General features: G+C 27.6%; 1 protein-coding gene across 5 annotated transcripts in view; it reads right to left on the reverse strand.

Annotated features, from left to right (window-relative positions):
• The window catches only part of LOC111675200 (protein turtle), a 157404-nt gene that overhangs the window by 75830 nt on the left and 58278 nt on the right, over positions 1 to 23296 (reverse strand). For all 5 annotated transcript variants that reach the window (XM_046956450.1, XM_046956454.1, XM_046956451.1 and 2 more), the window contains exon 4: positions 7434 to 7555. In XM_046956450.1, coding sequence (XP_046812406.1) covers positions 7434 to 7555 — 122 coding nt within the window. The remainder of the gene's footprint in view (positions 1 to 7433; positions 7556 to 23296) is intronic.

Consider the following 23296-nt stretch of genomic DNA (forward strand, 5'->3'; position numbering starts at 1 on the left):
TCGGTCTTCATTTCTGAACGTCGGTTTTGAAAGTTTACTAGTTTTTTTTCACCTTCTTTTTATTTTTTGGTCCATAGCTTTAGACTTCTGTATACTTTTCGTTTTAATGCTAACTAAAGACACTTAGGAGATAAATTATTTACAAGCTTATCCGTGTGATATCACTTTATGTATTAGAACTTGGATGTTGAAATTTGTCAGCAGGTTTTTTTCCAATTTTGTTTTTTTAAAGTTTTTTGATCGGGCTCTTACGCCCCTTAATAATATACAAAAATTGGTTAGCTGATGTAATTATACAAAGAATGAAATATATCTCGTTAATGTGCCCTGAATAGCTACAAAAGGTGGAAAACATGAACGTAATTTTTTTAAAATATTAGTTTTTGGCGCGTCACTTCGCACTTAATAGGAAATAATTTATATTATTGAGAAATTGAGTTTTTTGTTATTTTGAAATATAAAATTGGAGGAGCCTGCAAAAATATTAGAATGCAAAAATTTTATTAAACTTTTTAAAAATTCATTTTTTTATTTTTGCGATTTAATATATCAAACATCGACTCATACAAACATTTAATAAATATACATGAAGATAAGGACAAACACAATAGTTTAGGATTACAAATGTATTTAAAATGTCCTTGTAAGCTACAAATACGTCACTTTTATCTAAACACATTTTGCCAAGGCACATCATAGATAATGCTCAAAATTCGTCAAAATTATCATCACTTGCAAGTTTACTTAATACTTTTACATAAAACTGGGGCGCATAAAAAAATTTAAATAATTATAGTTTTTGTGGCCCAAATAAAATGTACCTAGCATCAGAAAGCATTACTCTATAAATATTTAATTCCTTCAAACTTTTTTTTTTCAAATATTACATATGCACATATATAATATTTTTAAGAATCGATCAAAATGATTAACGCGAACGGATTCATCACGTATTAGGGTCTGTTTATATTCACACAAAATATTTTGAACTTTTGAATAAAAAAATAAAACGAAGTACTTTAAAAGAAGTAATATTTATCACTACTTCAAAAGTATCATTAAGTGAATTGTTTAACCTTCTGTAGAAGTGATGTTTATTGATTTTCAAAGAACAAAAAAATTGTTTTTTAAATAGAAATTATATTTTTTATAATCAAATTTTCTGAATTCAATAAAATCAAAACTTCTTTAGGTCTTTTTCAGTACTTCCATGGAGTAAATTCTTCTTCTTTTTCGCATCTTTGGAAGTTTTTTGAAAATACTATTATATAGTTTATAACTCAAACTTAAGTTCAGATTTTAGGCTAGGTTATTGTTAAGACTATGCGAACTGTCAGGTAAAGTCGAAGAAAATCTATTTTGACCGGAACACAACACTTGTCAAAAGTAGTATTTTTCATCTCAGAATAGATCTAGATATCTCACAAAGATATTATATGTATTAACTGCAAAGAAACTGTTCCTCTAAACGTTAGAGCAGGGCTTTCACAAAGAATGTATAAAAAAGTGTTTTCCTTTTTCTTTTTTTGCAAATACGATATTATTCATTAAAGAGAAGTCATTTCTATCATCGGGTACAAAATATTATTTATAATATAACCCTTACAATATTCTAACTATATCGAAGCTCATAGTTCATAGTCCAGACAACTAGCTACGATATAGTTAAAACTATAATTTATAATCTTGGCTGCCCTACAGTCCTGACATAGGTTTTATCTAGTATATGTCTAGTATACAGTCTTGACTATAGCATTGACTATTGTCCTAACTATTGACTAGTATACAATATAGACTATAGTTCTATAGTCTATAGCCTGATCTACTGCGCTATAAGTATTGGCTAGTATAGAAAATAGACTATAGCCTCCTGCCTATAGTATGACTATCATCTAGTTTACAGCCCAGACTATAGTATATAGTAGTAAAAATCTAGATGTAGTTCAGATTAAAACATAGTCTAAAGTAGTTCAAAGTGTTTATTTTAAGCTGAAAAACTACAGAACATAGTTCTAGTTCATTAGACTACACTTAAAACAGTAGTTTGACATTATTGTTCAGCACACAATTCGAAATATTGTTCATAATTCATTCTAAACCTTAGTGCAGGATAGAAAAAACTATATCCCTAACTTACATATTCTACTATAATGATTTAAAGATCCATCTTCTCTCTCATTTTCTCACTCAAATTTTCATTGCTAGCTAACTTTTCAACACATTTTGTGTACTTTTTGGCTTGTCAACGATAAGAGTTTTTCTTCTCTCCCAAATTAAATCACACAGATATACAGCACACATGCATGGAAAAAAAGTCAAATAGAAAATCCTTATTTTAACATAAGTGTAACAACTATTATACAATTTAATATCCAAACCAAAATTAAAAGGATTATGTAGCATTATCCTCTAATTTATTTATTTGATAAAGTTTTATACGTTCCTTTTTTTTCTGCTGTCATGCTTAACTTTTTTCTCTCTATTTCACTGTAACATTTACGATTTGTTTTTGCTGCTCATTTCAAATAAGTTTTTTGTGGGGATTATACACGTACAAAAACATTTTACTAATATAAATATACATTTACTAATACATGCATAATTATATAAATACATTTTTATATATTATGTGAATATTATTTTTTTTCTACTCACACACATACTTTAGCATGTTTGTATTTAGTTTTAGTTTTGTTTTAAAAAAATTATTTAGTTTTTTATTTATTTAGTTTTATTTTTCTGTAAATTATGATTTTGTATGTTTATTCTACATATTTATATAAGAAACAAATGCTAGCTAAATTAAAACTTTTTTTCTCTTTTTATGCAGATAAAATTGTTTGTGATTAAATTCTTTTTTTGAATAAATCAAGGTAAATTTTAAAAAAAATGTTTATGGCACAATCCTTTAAGTTTGTTTTTATATAGCAATGAAAGTATTACAAAACATTTTGAACTTTTTTAATTCAATGCTAGTTGAAATGTTTTAAATGGAAAAAGCGGAGTTCGTTTACAAATGCTTTTTATAACTTTGAAAAAATTGGAGTTAATTTCTAGGGTAAATTTAATTTTATTAAAATGATTTTAATTATTAAATGTGTTAAATAATATTAACATTTATATATGTACAATAAGAGATTATAGTCGAGTTCTAGTGTTACACTGTAGAAAAGTAACAAATAATATTTGGCTTTTGTAGAGCCCAATTAAGGCTACATTCTAGACTGTATTTAAGATTATATTCTATCAGTTCATTTTTTAGCTCTATATTGTGTAGAATATAGTACAGACGATACTTCAGACCTTATTTAAGAATATAGTATAGATTATAAAATAGACAAAAAAAATCTATATGCACAGGACATTTATTTGATTTATTTCAATTTATTAGGTTTAAAAAAATTGGAAATCTTAAAGAAAATTTGTCACAAAAAAAGTAGTTGAACATTTTTGTGTCAAAAATGATAATTTTTTAATTTATTTTCTTTTTTTCTCAAAATATAAATAGAATGTATAGATTCCCAGCTTCCATTTTTACCAATTCGTTTTAAATTGTGCGTCCTTTATACTTTGAAGTTATAAGAACATAAGGGCTGATAATTAAAATCGGAGTATGCAGAATTGCTATAAGTGAAATCTATAGTAAAATAATTATTTCAACCTATAATCCATACAATATTTCAGACTATAATTATAGTCTATAATCAGAATATAATAGAGACTATAGTTTAGAGTATACTCCAGATTATAGTTAACACTATAGTTCATCATACAGTTCTAAATATACTCCAAACAATATTTCAGACTATAGTCAACACAAAAGTTTTATGTATGTATGTATGTTCTGGGTCTTTTATTCAGACAGTAGTATTGACCAGACATTATATTACTATAGCCCAAAACTTATATTCAGCTTTTTTAGACCTATCTGTAGGCTATAGTTTCAGACTATAGACAAGACTAAAGTTTAGACTATATTATTGGCCAAAACTTAAGTTATAATCCAGGCTATTGATCGCACAACCCCAGCATTGCTAAATTACCTATCACTAAGAAAATACAATCTGGAGCATAGATGAGGAAATTTTAAAAGATGTTTCGCGAAATCATAGTTAGTCAACCAAACGACGCTCGAAAAAAAATCGGACTCTTTCACAAGATCTCGAATCTTCAAATCAGAATCTTGCAAGTAAGGGTGGCAATTCCAGGCCATATATTCTGAAGAGGAACACGTTGGCGAAAACAAGCTCGAAGTTAAGAGTATCTTAAAAAAGTTCTCAGAAGAAGACACCGGTACACAGACACTGCTACGCAGTTTACGATACCGGTAATTCGACAGGCATTATTCCAATATACCAGCATAGTGAGGTAAATGATCTGGTCAACAATAATGTAGTAATTCAAATGGTATGTGACCAATAGAGAGCGTGAGCTGTGAGTTAAACCTGGGTGCGACGTTGAACAGGTTGGCATTTCACCAACGTGTTAGCACATTAAAGAACTTGGTGGAGAATATTCCTTCTCTCTGGGACTGCGCTAAACTAGGACTAGTAAAGACGAAGAGTTTCCGGGGCTCTTAAAGTCTACTGTCTATATAAAAAGATAGAGCATTTAACTTTCTAATGCTGAGCTGGTCGTGGAAAAACTTTATAGGAAAGAAGAACCTGAGAGAACTCTATTACTAATAGGTATCGACAAGAATTCTATGGCTAGAATTGTCAAGAATATAGGCTGGGCTTGCTTCGTTTCTAAAGTTATCATATTGGAAAGGAAATCAAATTGGAAAGGTGTCAATAGGAAGGGCTGCTACCACAAACATCGAAAAGGAGTTAAAAAAACCTAAGAACACAGCATGAGTAGCCACTACTAATAACGTTGGGGAGTCAAATGCTTAAAGTGAGATATTTACTACTAACTCGCCAGAAAAAAGTGCACTGCCCTTTCTAGATTGGAAATGCGTCAGTGAAAATGGTTGTCAAAAGCGACCCGACAAAGACACTAAAACATCTTTGTAACATCATTAGAAAGTACTGGTAATGTTATTCTAAAACTGAGGAGAAAATCACTCACTTGCCAGAAGACTGAACAGCAGTGCTTTCAAAAATTGTACTTTTCCTTTTTTGATTAAGACGGGGGAACTATGGCAATAGATTAGATAGCTCGAGTTTTTGAGTAGAGTACTTGCACATTGACTAGCAGAACCATGTACAAATATTTCTAGCTGGGTGTAAGTTACGCGATCACGCTGCGTTGAAAAATGACACAAAGAAATAAGACCAACCTGTAGATTTCAAAAGAATTCTAGACAGTTAGTTTAATCATCAACGCATAAAAATGTTTAAATAAATTTAATAAATGTCTGTCTGTCTGTCTTCCCGCAAATATAAAATATATGAGAATATTTTAGAGTTATAAATAAATTTAATTCAATTAGTTTCAACATTTGAGTTTAATATATCTTATAAACCTAAAAATTCTTAGCAAAAATACATAATTAATTTAATTCTTAAAATACCTAAAAATATATTTAAAACATATACCAACATAAATACAAGAATAAGTAAACGAAAGCAAATTGCAAACATTTTCTAAATCTACTTAAAAATAACAACAACGAAAAAACAGGAACCCAAATCAATAAAAAACATAAAAACAATTCCAGAAATTTAAATTAATTAATAAATAAAATAAAAACGGAAACATTAAAAAAAAAAACAATTTGTTTGTGTATTAAGTGTAAATTTTTGTGCTTTTTTTGCTTTAGAAACAATAAAAAAAGTTTATTAAGGGGAATATTAAACGTATATAAAATTTTGTTGTTATAGAATATTTGTCAATATTTAAAATTTCATTGTGAATAAAGAGTGAGAAGAGTTTTTATTATTAGAGGAAAATTTTGGTGAATTTGTACAATTATTTATTTTTGGTAAATATTTTTTGTAATTAAAATTTATTATAATAAAATTTTGTTGAAACTAAACACACACGCATTTAAAAAAAAAAGTTTGAATTTTAATTAAATAAAATTTACAATATTGTGTTAAAGTGTTTTAATGTTAATATGTATGTATGCATGTGAACGACAATAGTATGTGTAAACGTAAATAATGTAGAGGTTTTATGTAAAATATAACAAAAATTTTTACAATTTGTAAGTGTTTGTATATTTGTGTGTGCAATTGTTATTAGGAGAAACAAATTAAAGGATTTTTTTTTTTTGGTTTTATTTATTTAATCTTTCAAACAGGATGTTCTACAATATAAAAATAATGCAATTTAAATGGTGTGTACATTTTTGGTTAATTTCTTATTTGAGTTAAATTGTTGATAATTCTATGAATATGTTTAAGGACGAGTGGTCTTTTTATTTTAGGTGAAGGAAATGAAAATTTTTCTTCTCTCACTCTCTCTCTCTCTTTCTTTCTACTGGTTGTTAAAACAAGATTTATTGAAAATAATATTTTAAAAATGTGTTTTAAATTTTATTGAAAATTTAACTAATTTGCTAAATTTTTCTTAGACTTAAAGCGTTTTGCAGAATTTTGTTTAAATTTTTTGAATTTTAAATTCAAAATATATTTTCTCAAATTTATTGTCATTGAAGCCTGGCTAATAGAAGCTGTATTGTTGTTGTAAAAAATAAAGTGTAATTTGTAGGGTATTTTTTAAAATTATAATAAAAATTATATTATTTAAAAAAAGCCTTAAGTAAAAGCTTTATTAATAAAGAAAGTTTTGTATAAAAATAATTCTTAAGTTGCTTAAAAATCTTTTATTTGAGATTTTTATTTAAAGCAACTTTGTTTTAAGTTTTTCCTATAAAAACAAAACTGAACAGAAGGTAATTGAAAATATTTGAAAATAATGGCCAATAACAATCAATACATTACACAAAAAAACCCATAAACTATAAAATAATTAAAATTGTATTTTTTTTTTTATTTTTCGAAACAATAAATTCAAACAATTACTTTTTACTCTACAACCAATTTGTCATATAAAAAACTTAAATTTTCATACTTTTAAATTAAAACTGTTTAAGTTTTTTTTTAATTTTTTTTGGAATACTTTATGTTGTTGTTTTTCAAAATCACAAATACTCACAGTATGTGCTTTTTTTTAAACAAAAATGGAAATAATATTGTAAAATGTAATAACTTTTTGCTTTTCTCTTTAACAAATACTAAACGTTTGTGTTTCTTTTTAACAAATTTTTTAATATAAATTTGTTTGTTTTAATTTCTTTTTCAGTTACAAGAAATCAACACAAACGTCTTTCTTGTTTTGTTAGTTTCTTTTTTGGAGTTTAAGTTTTGGGAGGAGTTTCGTTTTATTCTGAATTTGTTTCTTATTTGTTTTATTGTCTGACGCTTTAATAATAATAATATAAAAAAGAGAGTTTAGAGAAGAAATATTATTTTGTGATATCGTACCGTTTCGCTCACCTTCTTGTCCCACTGTAGGACATACGGGACTGGATGATCATTGGGGAATTCAACGTGACAATTGAAGATGACACCTTCACCGAGTATGGCTGTGATATGGACAGCATCTTCTGTAATAATTCAAAGAAAAACAAATTTATTAAGAATTGTTATAGTTTTTTGTTTAAATATTTCTAAACATTTTTAATAAAATTTTTAGTAAATCAATTTAAATTTTTTAAATCAAATTTTAAAAGGGAAATAAGTTAACTTTAATTTTATTATTCTTCCTTATAAACAACATTCTTAAAGTTTAACATGATATTTTGTCTAGGCTGGTCATAAACTTTTTGTAGCAAAAATTTTACTTATTTTCTTAGTTCTTTAAAAAGAAAAAAATCCTTAACATTTTGCTGAAATACCCTTAAGATTTCTACAGTGCATGTTAGAAAGGATTTATTATAAACAAGTAGTTTATACTTCATCTTGCAGTGAATGAACTTTTCATTCTTGTATAAATAATCACACTGAAAACTTCGTAACGATTACGTCACTAGGTTGCTAGGTTATAAACAGATTTAAGGCTTCTGAAGATTCTTGAAAGCTGTGCAAAGATACATCATTGATCAGAGATCAGATAGAGTAAGTAATTCAGAAAAGGGGGACATCGTGAAATAAGACCGACAATGCAGTTCTCTACATAAAACACTACTGTTTCATAACATATCACGAAGGATATAAAAATTATTAATATTAAGACAACAATATCAAATATAATTGTCAAACAACATATGGTTTTAAATTCTTTTAAATAAATCTATTAATATAAAAATATTTTTAGTAATTAATTTTACTTAATTTCTTTCCATTAAATTCTCAAATAAATTGAAATAAAAATAAGTTTAGTACTTAATTTTACTTAATTTCTTTCCATAAAATTTTCAAATATTTCGCATTAAAATTTTTTACTTCTTTTCAAAATGCTCACATCATTAAAATGGAAAAGAAAAAGTTTCGTTAATGTCAGTTTCAAAAAATTCATTTTTTAAACAATTTAATTACTATTTAATGACATAAAATTCTTAAAATGTATATGTAGTATATACTTAATTCCTAACACAAAGCTCCATATACTAAAATATTTTGCGAGAAAAAAAAAAAAAAAAAAAAACTGTATACTTATACTGTTGTACATATAGGAAAGTAGAAAAAAAAAGAAATAAGTATGAAACTTTTTTCCTATAATAAGTCTTTTGCAAGCACTTAAAAAAGTTCATTATGATAACTTATGTCTACTTTTAACGCATACAATTACTGCATTATGAAAATGAACATATATACGCAGAAACACATATATGGATATATAACCCAGAAGATTTGAAAAAAGCCCATAGATTAGAAAGCTTGTATTTTTGAATGTTTGTGAAGTTTAAAACAGTGAATTAGGTATTTTTTTATTATAAAGAAAAAGTCCATGTTTAGTCCTCGAAGTAATTTACATTCTTTTCTATTTACTAAACACTTTAAGAAATATCTATCGGAATCTATTAAGTTAGAAGCGTCAGATTAACTGGATACTGGGAATGATTTTCACTAAATTTTCAATCACTGTTAAATGGAGAAGTTTTCACTCGGAACTACTGGGCATTGTATGCTTCACATAATGTGTACAAAATTCTGTACAAAAAAGCCCTAAAAGTATGCTATATGAAGATATGAAATTAAAAAATATACATTAAAATACATACGTACATTTTATGTACATATGCATAAGCAAATAACTGTACATTAATACTAACATTACATTCACAAACAATTGCAAAACAGTTAAACATACCCAGTCAGCTCCTGGAAGATTGATTAAAAATATCTAATATAAGGTTATAAAAAAACTATTTGTACAAAACTATTTTAAGCAAATAATGTGGGATTTTAAAATAGATTTTAAAAACAATTGTAAATAATTCTAGTACATCCAAATTGATCAGAAGTTCCATAAAATTCTGACTGGCTATTGTCATATTAATAACTGTAGCACCCTGTATTCAATGAAATACGTACGAATAATAATACTTAGTAACATGTGAAAGGGAAACATTCAAAATGTAAATATAGACGAATAAACAGTTCGTAGAATGATTTTCTATTTTTTTATTCTCAGAAAATGCTTGAAACTGGAGCAAGGGTTATTAAACGTTTTAGCTGTGTAGGCAGCACATTTACAACAAAATATTTAGTAAAAAAAATTAAAAACGAAATTTGTGATTTAATTTTTTTAGTTGTAAATTTGAAAGTTATTTTCACGTAAATAAATTTCAGCAACATTTTATATGGTTTCAGTTGTACTTAATCAAAATTCTGAGAATCGTCAGAATTTTTTAAATTAATTTGCAAACTAAATTTCTAATAGAAATGAGAATTATCACATTTTAGATCAATGCATATAAAAACTATCTAGTCCATAACTTTTAAATTACTGTCAGCTAAGAGCAGACCAGAGACTATGAAATGGAACTAGAACTGAACTAGAACTGAACTAAAACTGAACTAGAACTGAACTAGAACTGAACTAGAACTGAACTAAAACTGAACTAGAACTGAACTAGAACTGAACTAGAACTGAACTAGAACTGAACTAGAACTGAACTAGAACTGAACTAGAACTGAACTAGAACTGAACTAGAACTGAACTAGAACTGAACTAGAACTGAACTAGAACTGAACTAGAACTGTACTAGAACTGATCTAGAACTGAATTCTTTCTATAGTATAAAAACTTTTATATCCTGTTATGTAGTTAGTATGTATTCACACGAAATAACCATGAATTCACAAACTCACTTTATGGATAAAAAAGTTTTAACTAACACTTGACGTAACGTGACAAGACATGTTACAATATATTTTAACGTGTTTCTAACGTGCATATTGCCACTTTTAAACTTCTGATGATGACACTACGTTGACAGACATGATGACATTGGGCACGCGGTTGCATATTCAAAAGGTATATAAAATTATTATCTCTAGTTTGTGTATATATACTAGTTTTTTTCTTCCTGCCACTTTGAATGATACTTGACTTTTTCTATTCTATTATATATTTTTTTAACCAACAACTGATGAGTCTTAAATGACCATGTTTCGTTATTGTCGTTTTCATAGTTGTTTTTAAGTTTCATATAACTTTGTCACTTCCTGTTTGTTATTTATACATTTATATGTATATAGTAAAGAGAGGGAGATACAGAACAAAACTGAACAGTTTTTCTAAACAACAATTACTACTTATCTACTTTGACATGTCATCACTCCCCAGAGACTTATAGATGGTAAGTGCTTATGTATACCGAGAGAGGTGGAAAAGGCAAGAAAGAGAGTGTTTTAGACAGTAGTGGTCGTAGTTAAGATATAAATAGTTTGTGGTGGGCTAGTAAAGTGAGCAATATTAGTATTCCTGTTTGAGTTGTTGTTTTACATAGTAGTTGTTGTTGGCTTTTTATTGGTGTTGTTACTTGTATAGAAACTCTCTATCTATTTCTCCTGCAGCGAGTGTTGTAAAGGATCATAGTTTCATTTCCCACTTCAATTATTGGATTTTTTGTGTTTCCTTTTCACATTCAACAATTTACATGATATTTTGTCTTTCTATTTTTGTTGTGTTTTTCTTTTTTCTTTTCTTTTTCCTACATTTTATACTTGTTTTAAGTGTTATACTGCTTACAACCAAAATAGTTAAAAAAAATTCATTAGCATACTTCAAGAAAGCATTTTAAATGTTGGAGGTGTATGTGTATAAATATTGGAGAATTGTAGATCTATTTTCAAAAGCTATGAAATTTTCTTAAATCTAGTATTGTAATACGTATATAACTTTTTTCACTTGAAGTATATAACGAAGACCAATATTTATGAAGGAAGCAAAAAAATAATAAAAATATTGCACCCACCTAATAATTGTAATAAGTACGTACACCATTTATTTTAATTACAGTTAGGTGACATCACTATAGTCGTGGTAATTTAAAATTGTTCTTTACGTTGTATGTATATTATTATTTGCGATTCTATCGTTCAACTTTAGCAGCGGGTCATTGTATTTCAAAGGGAAACATATTGTTGGTTGTGAATTGAATAAACAAAAGAAAACAGTTTTACTTACATGCAAAGTACTTTATAATTAGTTTAAAAGAAAAAAGAATTACTAAGAACCAAATATGAGAAAGATTATAAATTTGGAGAAATTATATATTGATTGCTCAGATAAAAACACTGAACTAGAACTGAACTAGAACTGAACTAGAACTGAACTAGAACTGAACTAGAACTGAACTAGAACTGAACTAGAACTGAACTAGAACTGAACTAGAACTGAACTAGAACTGAACTAGAACTGAACTAGAACTGAACTAGAACTGAACTAGAACTGAACTAGAACTGAACTAGAACTGAACTAGAACTGAACTAGAACTGAACTAGAACTAGAACTGAACTAGAACTGAACTAGAACTGAACTAGAACCAGAACTGAACTAGATCTGAACTAGAACTGTACTTAAAGTTTTATCATAAATATCTACAAACAAATTACAATTTTTAACGTAAAATGAAAAAAAATATAATTGTTTTGAAATTTATAATATTTTTTATTAATATTTTTTTCACTTGATTTGCAAACTACAATTGAATCGTTAAAATGAAATTAGAAAATGTTTGCACCAAAAAATGTTGGTAGAAAAAATTAAAGCAACTTGCTAAAAGTGCACAAATGATGAATTTTTTTTTTGGTTGAACTCAAAAAAGCGAACTAATTAGTAATTTGCAGACATTTTCTTGTAATTTGAAGTCATAAGAAATCTAAATTTTTGTGTACAAAAAGTTGTAGATGAATAAAAAAACAGCAAAATAATTCTTGAGCAAAGTTTTATGCCATTCATTAGCGACATTTGTCAATATGAAAATTTTGTTAACAAAAATATTGTTGTGCTTTTTCTTTCTCGTTTTTTTCTGTACACAATTTTATAACTAACAACTTAACAAACGCAAACTTTTAACAACATTTGTATTTGTGTAAACGAATACCAAAACGGCCCATTTAGTTTGTGGCAAGAAGCCACATTACGAAATTGTCCAAATATATATCTTTAATGTCATAATTCATGTTAACAACGAAATTTCAAAGGAAATCAAGCTTAATTTATTTTTAAAAGGAAAAATCAACGTTTGGAAACAACTTAAATTGAAATTCTCAAAATCATGAAGCAGAACAGAGTAAAGCAGGAAAAGCCATAGAAGCGGCAATACACTTACACACACACATACAATCCAATCAGCAAAAACAGTTACGGCGACAACAAAGATGAAGATGAAAACCCAACCATTATTGAATTAGTTTTTACTTCAATTGCGTTATTTTTGTGGTTGTTAAACAACATTGTACAATAATTGTGTGCCTCCTGTACTTGTACAACTATGAAATATTTTGTGGCAAAAAAAAGACGAATCTGAAAGCCATAAATGACATACAGTGTTTGAGTAAATAATTTTTGGCCATTTAGGCATTAAGACTTTTTAAGGCTTTTGTAAGAAAACAAGGGAAATCATCATTATAATTTAATTAGAATCAAAAATTTGTTAAATTGTTTAACATAAAGAAAAAGAAAATAAAACGTATCATTATTTTATTTTTAAAAAGGGATGGGACAATTAATAATCATCATCATTCTTACTATAAAGGGATTCTTGGTGAAATATTTCCTTTTTTTGCAACATTTAAAAAAGTCCTTTTTATAACCTTTAAACTTCAAAAATTTCTTTAAATACAGAATTTATCAAAACCATTTTTAAAGTATGTTGGAAATATTACAGTTTGTCATGACAAAATTTTCTTTACGGGTCAAATATTTATCAAGAAGAAAACATTTTTTTAAAGTTATTTATAAATAATTTTTGGATCGGAATTTTGGTGAAATATGGTCTTAATAGACCAAAGACGTGCTAGTGAAAGAGCTTAGTTTATTAAAATATATCTAGAATTACGTTTCGTGGTTTAATTAGAATGTTTATAGGATGGACAACCAGACAGAAGAATGGACATAGCTCAGTCAACATAGAATGTAACCAATTGTTTTTTTAAAATGGATGTTTGCTTTGCGTTACAAACATTGACACATTTTAATAGTGTAGGGTATAGTAGAGAACAAAATGTTTTCAACATTTTTGTAAAAAAATTTCAAATTTGTGAAAATTTTTTGAAAACTGAAAATTTGGTTAAAATTTTTTTAAACAAAAATTTTGCATCTTTATAAATATTTTTGAACAATTTAGTGTTAAGTCATGGTTAGACTCTTAGATAGTTGTCCAGACTTATTTTCAGCTCTGTCGGTAAAGAGTTGCCGGAGTTGTAGGAGTTTAAAGTTGGACATTTTGCTCATACTGGTTTTTTTATGTGTACAACTACTATTTTAAAAAAATAGTTAAAATAGCTATCCAATTGTTTAATTAGTGAAATATCCATCATGGTGTATTGCAATCCCGGCGTAAAGAGGTGCTACCAATACCTTTAGTCTGCCGGGACTACAAACTGGTGATGTCAAATGTATCCTTGGCTTTGCCTCGGAATGATTGAATGGTTGCCTGTCATCGCGTAGATCGATCTTTATGATCATGGGAATGAAACTGATGCTAAAATTGGTGAATGATCGGGAAAGTCTCCATATATTGGAGATTAGTACTGTTTTAGTATGCCTTTTTAGGCTTTGGGGAAGTTCTTCGGTGCTCAACAGGATATTTTGATACATGTTGCGTGAATATTTGTTGGGGCAATTATTGGAATTAATTGGCTTTGGAAATTTATATTTCCTTTGTTATATTGATCGGTTCATAAATGAGGAATCTTGATATATTTTGTTGGGTTTTTCGGAACTCTAAATATGTCTCTAGGTGCTGTATCCAAAACAACAGAGCCATCTCAGTGTGTGGTGTGGTTGCGTGGGCTTTAAGAGGTTAAGCAATGATGGAGATTTTATTTTGAATAATACAATTCTTTCATGACATCATAAGTCATCTTCCGCTTTGCCGGAAGATTGATTTCACCTGATGTTGGGACTCGTCACCTCCTTCTTTTGACTTTAGATCAGTGATTGCTTTTTCCTTGTCTGGGTTCGCATTGGGATTTAATCCTATGTTGCCTGTCATTCCGCAACGGGGCTGCTATGTCAAGAGATTAGATAGCTCGAGTACTTCAACAAAGTGCTTTGTCATGGACCGGACAGCCATGTACAAAAATTGCTACCTGAGTTCTTCATTGAGGAATACAGGGGGGCATGGTAGACCGTCTCTAGTCTACCCAGTGGTTGAAAAAGACCAGCGTGAGCTAAGCCCGTCATGACAGGCGCTCTCGACATTCGTGTCCCACTTTGGCCTTCTCTAACACAATGAGCGATAGAACTAATAATTTGTGTCTGGCCTTCTTTACAATAGTACTAATCTTGGTGGAAATTCCTTCTAAATTGATTTTTTGAATTAGTCACTTGAGATGAAATTGCCAACATATATAAGAAGAATTTTGTAAATATACATAAAAAACCCTACCAACACTTCTCCCAAAAATCTGTTTCTTTTTATATTTTTGTTAAAACTCAATTAAACAGAAACAAAACAACATTATTCTATCATCTTTGGCTTAGTATTGTTTTATCTCAAGTAGAAATAATTATTCTTCCTTTAAACCATGTTTTAACTCCGTTACATTTAACAAAAACATGAAACTTTTCTTTTAAAGTCCAAACATAATTTCCGTTTTCATGCTCTACATTTATCTTTGACTTTTTTTTTTTGCTAATTTTAAAATTTAATCTATTTTGGCTTAAGTTTATAAGTTTATGTTTTTTTGTTACCCTTGTCTTTTAATATAATATTTATTTTTGTTTTTAATGTTTTGCCATAATGTTGTTGAAAAAGTTTCTTTTTCGCTGTTAATTATGTTTTTATGTGAGTGAGTTCTAGAAGCAGTATTATTCTTTGTGCTTAATATTAATTTAATTATATTCACGCAATGTTAAAAAGAAAAGTTATAATGGCAAAATGTTTCGTTTTTTAAAGGAAACACGAGAATGGGTGAGAAAGATGTTTTGGTTGTTTTATGCTTTTAAAAATAGCGTTCTAATAAAAGGAATACTATCCCTCTTCTGGCAGTCGGTTGTAGATATATTTATAAATTTAATAAAATCTTCAAAAAATCTTATAGTATCGAGCTATAACTACAGGAATAGGCTGACCAATACATGGACCGACATTGAGAGTAAATGTTTTAAAATATTATTCTATACGTCATATACATGTATCGAAACAAATTATTATATTTTGCATTTTATGGTAGTATTGGTAAATAAATGGTACAAAGTAGGTTCTCCAAAGACAATAACTAATTTAAACTGTTTGATTTTTCCATCATTACTACATCTTTAACGAATAATTTTTAATTCGTGGATAATATATTGACAATATATAAGGTTCTTAAAAAAAAATATAATTTCAATAGTTTTATGCAAATTGCAATGAGACTTTGTAAAAACACACAATAAATAACAATTTTGTTGCAACTATTTACTAAATTTATACAATTTAAAAAAATATATATCTTAAAAAGTTTTAGGCTACAGACTCTTTCATAACATATACATATTTATGTAAATTTTTAAGTATAAACATATACTATTTCTATATATAAATTGTATATATTCATATTTATTTTGTTGCTGTTGTTGTTTTTTATAGTTTTGCTTCTTCTATTATGTCTACATTATGTAAAGTATATTAACTTTATTTTGTAATTTACTAAATGTCAGTTTCATTGTGTAGTTTGCTTGTGTTGTTTTTTATATACTGCATGATGCATGAACGAGTCAAAAGCAGAGTACTTGTTGTTTGTAGTAGTAGTTGCATGCAATGGCTGCTGTTTGTTGCAACATCTGCTTATGTTGTTGTTGTTATTATTATTAAAAAATATTCGTTTCTTTTTTCTAACTATTGAGCATAAAACACTATATTATAATAATATTTTTTTCATTGTACGTGTTTTTGTATTTCACACTGTTTTTATTTTTTAAGAGCCTTTATTTTTTCATCTCGTCCTTTTTTGCTTTTATGTTGCATCTCACTGCTATAGTTGTTATTGTCTCCTGCAGTCTGCTGTTGTTATGTATGTAAGTGCAAGAGTATATATGTGTGCTTTTGTAAGTGTGTATAATACTATAATGGCAAAAATTATTATTATTTGAATTATGTGGTGCAATAAACGCATAAATTATCATAATAATATACCACTATACATAATTCAACGACAATACAAATGATATCAAAAAGGACTCAAAACAATCATATCGGTATTAGAATAAGTATAAACCTGAACTAGTATTGAACTAGAACTGAACTAGAACTGAACTAGAACTGAACTAGAACTGAACTAGAACTGAACTAGAACTGAACTAGAACTGAACTAGAACTGAACTAGAACTGAACTAGAACTGAACTAGAACTGAACTAGAACTGAACTAGAACTGAACTAGAACTGAACTAGAACTGAACTAGAACTGAACTAGAACTGAACTAGAACTGAACTAGAACTGAACTAGAACTGAACTAGAACTGAACTAGAACTGAACTAGAACTGAAGTAGAACTGAACTAGAACTGAACTAGAACTGAACTAGAACTAAACTAGAACTGAACTAAAACTGAACAAGAACTGAACTAGAACTGAACTAGAACTGAACTAGAACTGAACTAGAACTGAACTGGAACCTACTATAGAAACTCTATTTTTATATGTGACCATAAAATTTATAATTAAACTTTATCAATCTAACCGATCTCCATCCTCACATACCTATTTATGTTTGTCGGTTGTAGCCAAAATGCATACATATTTTGAAAAATTTTATCTGTGTATTTATATATGTTTATCTCTCTTTTTTGTAATTATAAAAACAGCGGGCATGTTGTTTGAGAACAAAAAAAAAACAGCAAAAATGTAAGCTTTTATGAGTAATGTAAACAGCATTATTATAAAATGTTGTAAAAAATGATAAACTAAATCATAAATTATGTATGCAGCGTATAAACGAAAAGGAACCCTCTCTGCGTATGAGTGTTAATTTTCAAACAAACAAAAAAATGCATACATATATTACTTATACGTCTAGTTAAACCACAAAATGTGTATTTTCATAGTTTAACATTATTTATAATTTAAATTTAACATATAATTGTATATTTAATGTGCATTCAAACATTAACAAATTATTATGGTCGGGTAAAATCCACTTCAATAAAGGTGCTGGTGCTACATAGGGTCAAGTGTGCAGAGTATGCTGTGTAATAGGAAACACTTTAAAATTATATGTATATAACGCGTGACAAAATATGTAAAATATTTTAACATGTTTTTCAAGTATTTTAGTCTATACTTAATAAAGCTACCCAAGCTTGTAAATTTATCATTATTATCATTAAACTGCTTCTTAATGTTTTCAGCAATTCAAACCTTTCTTCCATTACTTTTTACTACTGAAAGCATATTTCATTGTAGATATTTAGATAATAAGTGTATTCCAGCTTTTTAAAAGCTACTTCGAACAAAATTAATAATTTATCTAAAAATAATTGTTTTTAAAGTTTTTGCAATAATTTCAATAATCAATTATTGATTTATTTGTTTAAAGGTAACATTTTAATACATTATTAATAATGAGTTGTAAAATGTTTCATTTTGCCGTTTTTCATGGTAACCTTTCTTGTGAATATTTATCTGTCTGGCTGTACATCAATATCTTTGTGTTTTTGTATATCTGCATACATATGTATTTTTGTATTGTTGTTGTAACAGCTAAAACTATACAATAATCTAGTTGGGGGATTCTATATCAATGTCCAGGCCTAAAAATTGGGCTACTTCAACTGGATGCGTCCATAAATCCTTTGGACAAAGTTAACTAGGGTTGGCTGAGCAGTTGAATATGTGATGGGTATCATGAAGACCCAGACCACATGCAGGACGTTCGTTGGGGACGGAACGGTCTATACGTGACCAGTAGGCATTAAGCCTGTTGCTCCATCCTTTCTAAGCTAGGCTAGGCTTTCTGTATTTCTGTTGCTTTTGTCTATCTATCTTTCTGTATAAATTCAATTATATCTGTCTGTTCCTCCAAATTGAAAACAATAACAATTTCTTAATTTTTTTTTTGTTGTTTTCTATATAAAACTAGAAAATACCTATCCATTCGTATTTATAAGAACAGCCCCTATATGTACATACGCACATTGTAAAAAGTTCATGAAACTAGAAATAATACTTTATTTTGCGCGAAGGTCCTAATATGGATAAAATTGTTTATTATAAATAAACTCTTCGTTGTTTTAGAAACACTTAAATATTTTGTGCGTGAAGATTTTTTGCTTTAAGTTTAGCATTATTAAAATCCTTACACATGGCTTTAAAATTATATCATTTCAAATCGATTTCAATACGAACTAAACTACAATACAATAGCAGCTGTTATATCATGCCACTGCAAAGGTAGAACACTAGATAATACGGAATTTCAACGCAATATCCTAAGCAGTAAAAAAGAAAAATTGCTTTCAAATGAAATAGCATTAACATGAAACAATGTAAGTTTTGTATGAAACTGAAAAACAGGATGTACAAAACCTCAACAGTAGCAGTAAAGAAGGAAAAGGACATGATGCATATTAACTTAAACATGTTTGAGTGTGGATAAATACTCCACATTCACACGCACACACTTATAAGCAAAGACGAAACATAACATGGATGCTTAATACGACCGCTAGCACGCATGTCAAAATCACTTGAAAATTTTACAATACGGGTTTTCTTTTCCTGTTTTTGTATGTTGAATGATGTGAAGTGAAGATATACATTTTGTTCTGTTTTTCTGTTCCTTTTTTTGTTTTTGGAGGGGGGGGGGGGGGGGGGGGGGGTGTGCTAAAACATAGTTGTAGAAAATTAAGAGCGTTTGTATTTGTGAGTTTATAGAATTAATGCGCCCATTTATTAAAGCATAAATATTTGACTACAACATTTTTGGATTTTTACATAAAATATCCTTGATGTACAATGACTTTTGATGTCAATGGTAATGATGATGACGTTGCTACTTAATGTAAAACTTACGCTTTGTCAAGTTTTAATATAAAAAGTTTTTTCCTGATTCTATTATTTCGTCTATTTTTATTAAATTGTTTTTTTGTATGACTATTCAAAAACAAAATTACCACATGTGACCATCATCAACATGACATAAACAAAGTTTTATTAATCGGTTTTTTATTGTGACCATGAAAATGTAAAAAAAATACAATTGTTAATTTTGTCATCATTAATAAATTAAAGGTTTAAGGAGGAGGAGGAGTTTGAAAAAAATATATGTAAACTGTATTTAGGAAACGCCCAAACATTTTGATATAATTACTTTTGTTTAATATGATAAGTGAAAGTTCTTTGTTTTCTTATTTTAGGTATTATTAAGAATGGATGTCTGTCTGTCTGTCTGTCTGTTATAAACAAAACGACTGAAATTTCTTTGCATATATTTGTTATTGATCCTAAGTTTTGACATTGAATAAGGCAAATTTTTTACCATAAATTTGAAATTATTTTACTTAAGAACTTTTTTATTCACTTCGCTGATATTTCCCTATCATAATAATCATATGTGATAACTTTTGCCTCTGAATAGTCCTCGCTTTAAAAACATGTGTTTAATAATTTATCTTTCATTAATTTTAACTTATGATATTTTTGTATTACCATTTTTATAAACTTTACGCAGGAAAAATATTTAGTTAATATTTTAATCATAATTTCAAATTGTTTTTCCACTCCTTTATTTCTTATTTTAACTCATTACAAGGGGCACCACAATACTTTGAAAGTACTTAATCTTTAATTTTGTCTAATGTTCTTTTTTAACATTTACCCAACACTCATTCATCAAAAATTTTAACAAAAGGGATGTTAGATACTTTTTATTGTTGCTCTAGAGCATATTATTATATTTACTATATTTTTTATATATAATTACATATATAAATATGAAAGTATGTATTTTAAAATATAAGCAACATTTTAGATAAGAAAATATATATAAAGAAATTTTAAATGTACAAATATGTTTATACATATATTGTTGCACTTGCATATAAAAATTCCACTATTTTGTATGTATATTTACCCTAATGTTTATATACATAAGCTTGAAGTATGTGTGTATAGATATATACTTAGTGACACAATTGTTGACAAAGCATTATAAACATTATCCTTTTTTATTATCTATTCATTTTCTCTATTATTCTACTACTACCACTACTACTACTTGTATTCTTATACTCTGTAGACAATGCTTTAGTTTGAATATTCTGTCGCAACAACTAATGTTGAATATTTTATGTAGAATTTGTATGTGTGTTTAGTTTTTTTTGTTATAGTGAAAAAGGAAAACTTAAGTGCATTAAATGTTGTTGTAGTGGAAAAAACAATGATAATATAAACTAAAACAATATACTGCAATAGCATTAACAATAACTATATTAAAGTGTTAAAAATAATGTTGATTTATTTTCTTAATGAAATTTATTTTATATTATTTGTATTATACTTCAATAAATAGAAATTTATAGAAATCCTGCATTTCTATTTTAATGGCAATATATAAAATGTTAAAGGTTAAAACTGAAATTACTTTTAAGAAGTATGTATATATTGTAGTGCTTTTATACTCCAGGGTAAACTTTTATAATATTTTTACTTTTATAACTACAGGGTGAGCTGTGAGACTAATTACAACTGCCCCTATGTGTGTATAGTCATACAATTGGAAATGTTTGTCTATTGTTTCGCCCCTCCCTGTGCAAACACTTTACTTATGATTTCTAATCTTTGACAATTTATCTGTTTACTGACATAATCACGGCTGTTATGGAATCCAAGTCAGAATTGGTAATTTATCAAAAATTAAAATCAATTCCGATTTGAATAGGTGTCATTCCACAAACTAACAAAACAAAAACAAAAGAAAACTGCAAATCTGTAAGCAGTCAGCTGATCGGATTATTTCTGACAAAAAAAAAAAAAATAACGTTAACATCAGATTCTATGACATCAAATTCTGATAACAATTCTGATTCGAATATGAAACCAATAACATTGGTTTCTATGACACCAAAATCAATTTTTGGTCGGTTTCAAATCTAATTCCGAGAGCTGTGGCAAGTTAGGTATTAACGGAGCAGAGCCTGAACATACCTGGACAAAGAATATTCATCACCATTCGATCCTGCATACTTCTCCTTTATCCCACATCCGACACATTCAGTCTAGTATTTTTCATGGAAATATTCCCCTGATTAATTCTGTATGTTATATTTTATTTTCAAAAAATCATGTTTCCACTGTTCATGATACACAAATTTTAAAACTCTAGGTGAATAAGTATGCGTATACTTTTTGTTTAATTATTATATTAAAAAAATTATTACTCATACGTTCTGTTATGCAAAGCAAAAAAGTACAAACTTCCATATTGTTATAATTAAATTTTTAATAACTTTTTTAAAAAAACTTTTTGCTTTTATTTAAATCAACATCAGCAACAGTAATAGAAAACAACAATAACAAAAAAAACATGAAGCTTGATTGACAGAAAATACTATACAAAAAGTCAAGGAAGGATAACAAGATACTATACAAAACAACAAATAAGAAGTGAAAGCAAAAAAAAAAAAAAAGAGAAATGTACAAATATTATCAAATGACATTATTAACGAATTGATTGGATATAGTATCAACATACTCTAGAAATCATTACCCTTAATATCTAATAGTCTTTCACGTTTTACACTACCAAAGACAAATTTCATTTCATGAAACGGAGATAGATAAAAATAACAAAAAATAGAAATAAAAAAGACCTCTAGAGATAAGTAAAACGAGATACAAAATAATGACAAAACGTTGTTTTCTTTATTCTACTTTATACTACAGCACACTGTTCAGTGGCAACAAACAAATACAAGAGGCAGGCAGTGGCGACTACTATTGTAAAGTATAAAATTGCCCAGGAAAAACTAAAGTAATAAAAATCTATAAATATTAAAAAAAATATTGCAAGAAATTTTCTGAATTTTTTTTTTTTTATAAAAAATTTGATTTTATCTCAGTTTACTTATACTGTTACCGACTGTGGTGTTACTTTGTTTGTAATATTTTCTGTTCGTTATTTATATAACAATTGTGTATATTGTAATTTTTATGTTATTTTTTATGTTTTATATTGTACAGATAGTTATTGTTTTTCCGTTTCTATCATTATTTCCTTATCAACTAGAACATTAGATTTTGATTTATGATCTTGGTATTTATATGCTTAACATTATTTTCTTGTATCTTTTTATTGCGACAAAAATATATATTTATAAAGACAATTACTTAAACAAGTAGAAATCAAGAAATTTATTTATAGTCTTATTGATGATGGTTTGATTGTACAATAAATAAAATCAAGGTTAAATGTATATTATATAGTTTTTATAGTTTTATGTTCAAAAATAAGGAATATAATAATATAGAATTATTATTGTTACTTCACAATTTATATTGTTAATGAAAATCATAATTTAATCATGTTTTCTTGATTATTATAGAGAAATCTATATCTTACTTCATTACGAAGTCTTCAGTAATATACATAGTATTCTATTTTAGTATACATACTATTCTATTTAGTATACATCAAGTTTTTGTTTGTATGCAAGGGTTTGTATGCTTTTTGAATTTGTAGAATCAAGT

This window comes from Lucilia cuprina, chromosome 2, assembly GCF_022045245.1.
Source record: "Lucilia cuprina isolate Lc7/37 chromosome 2, ASM2204524v1, whole genome shotgun sequence".
NCBI classification, from domain to species: Eukaryota; Metazoa; Arthropoda; class Insecta; order Diptera; family Calliphoridae; genus Lucilia; species Lucilia cuprina.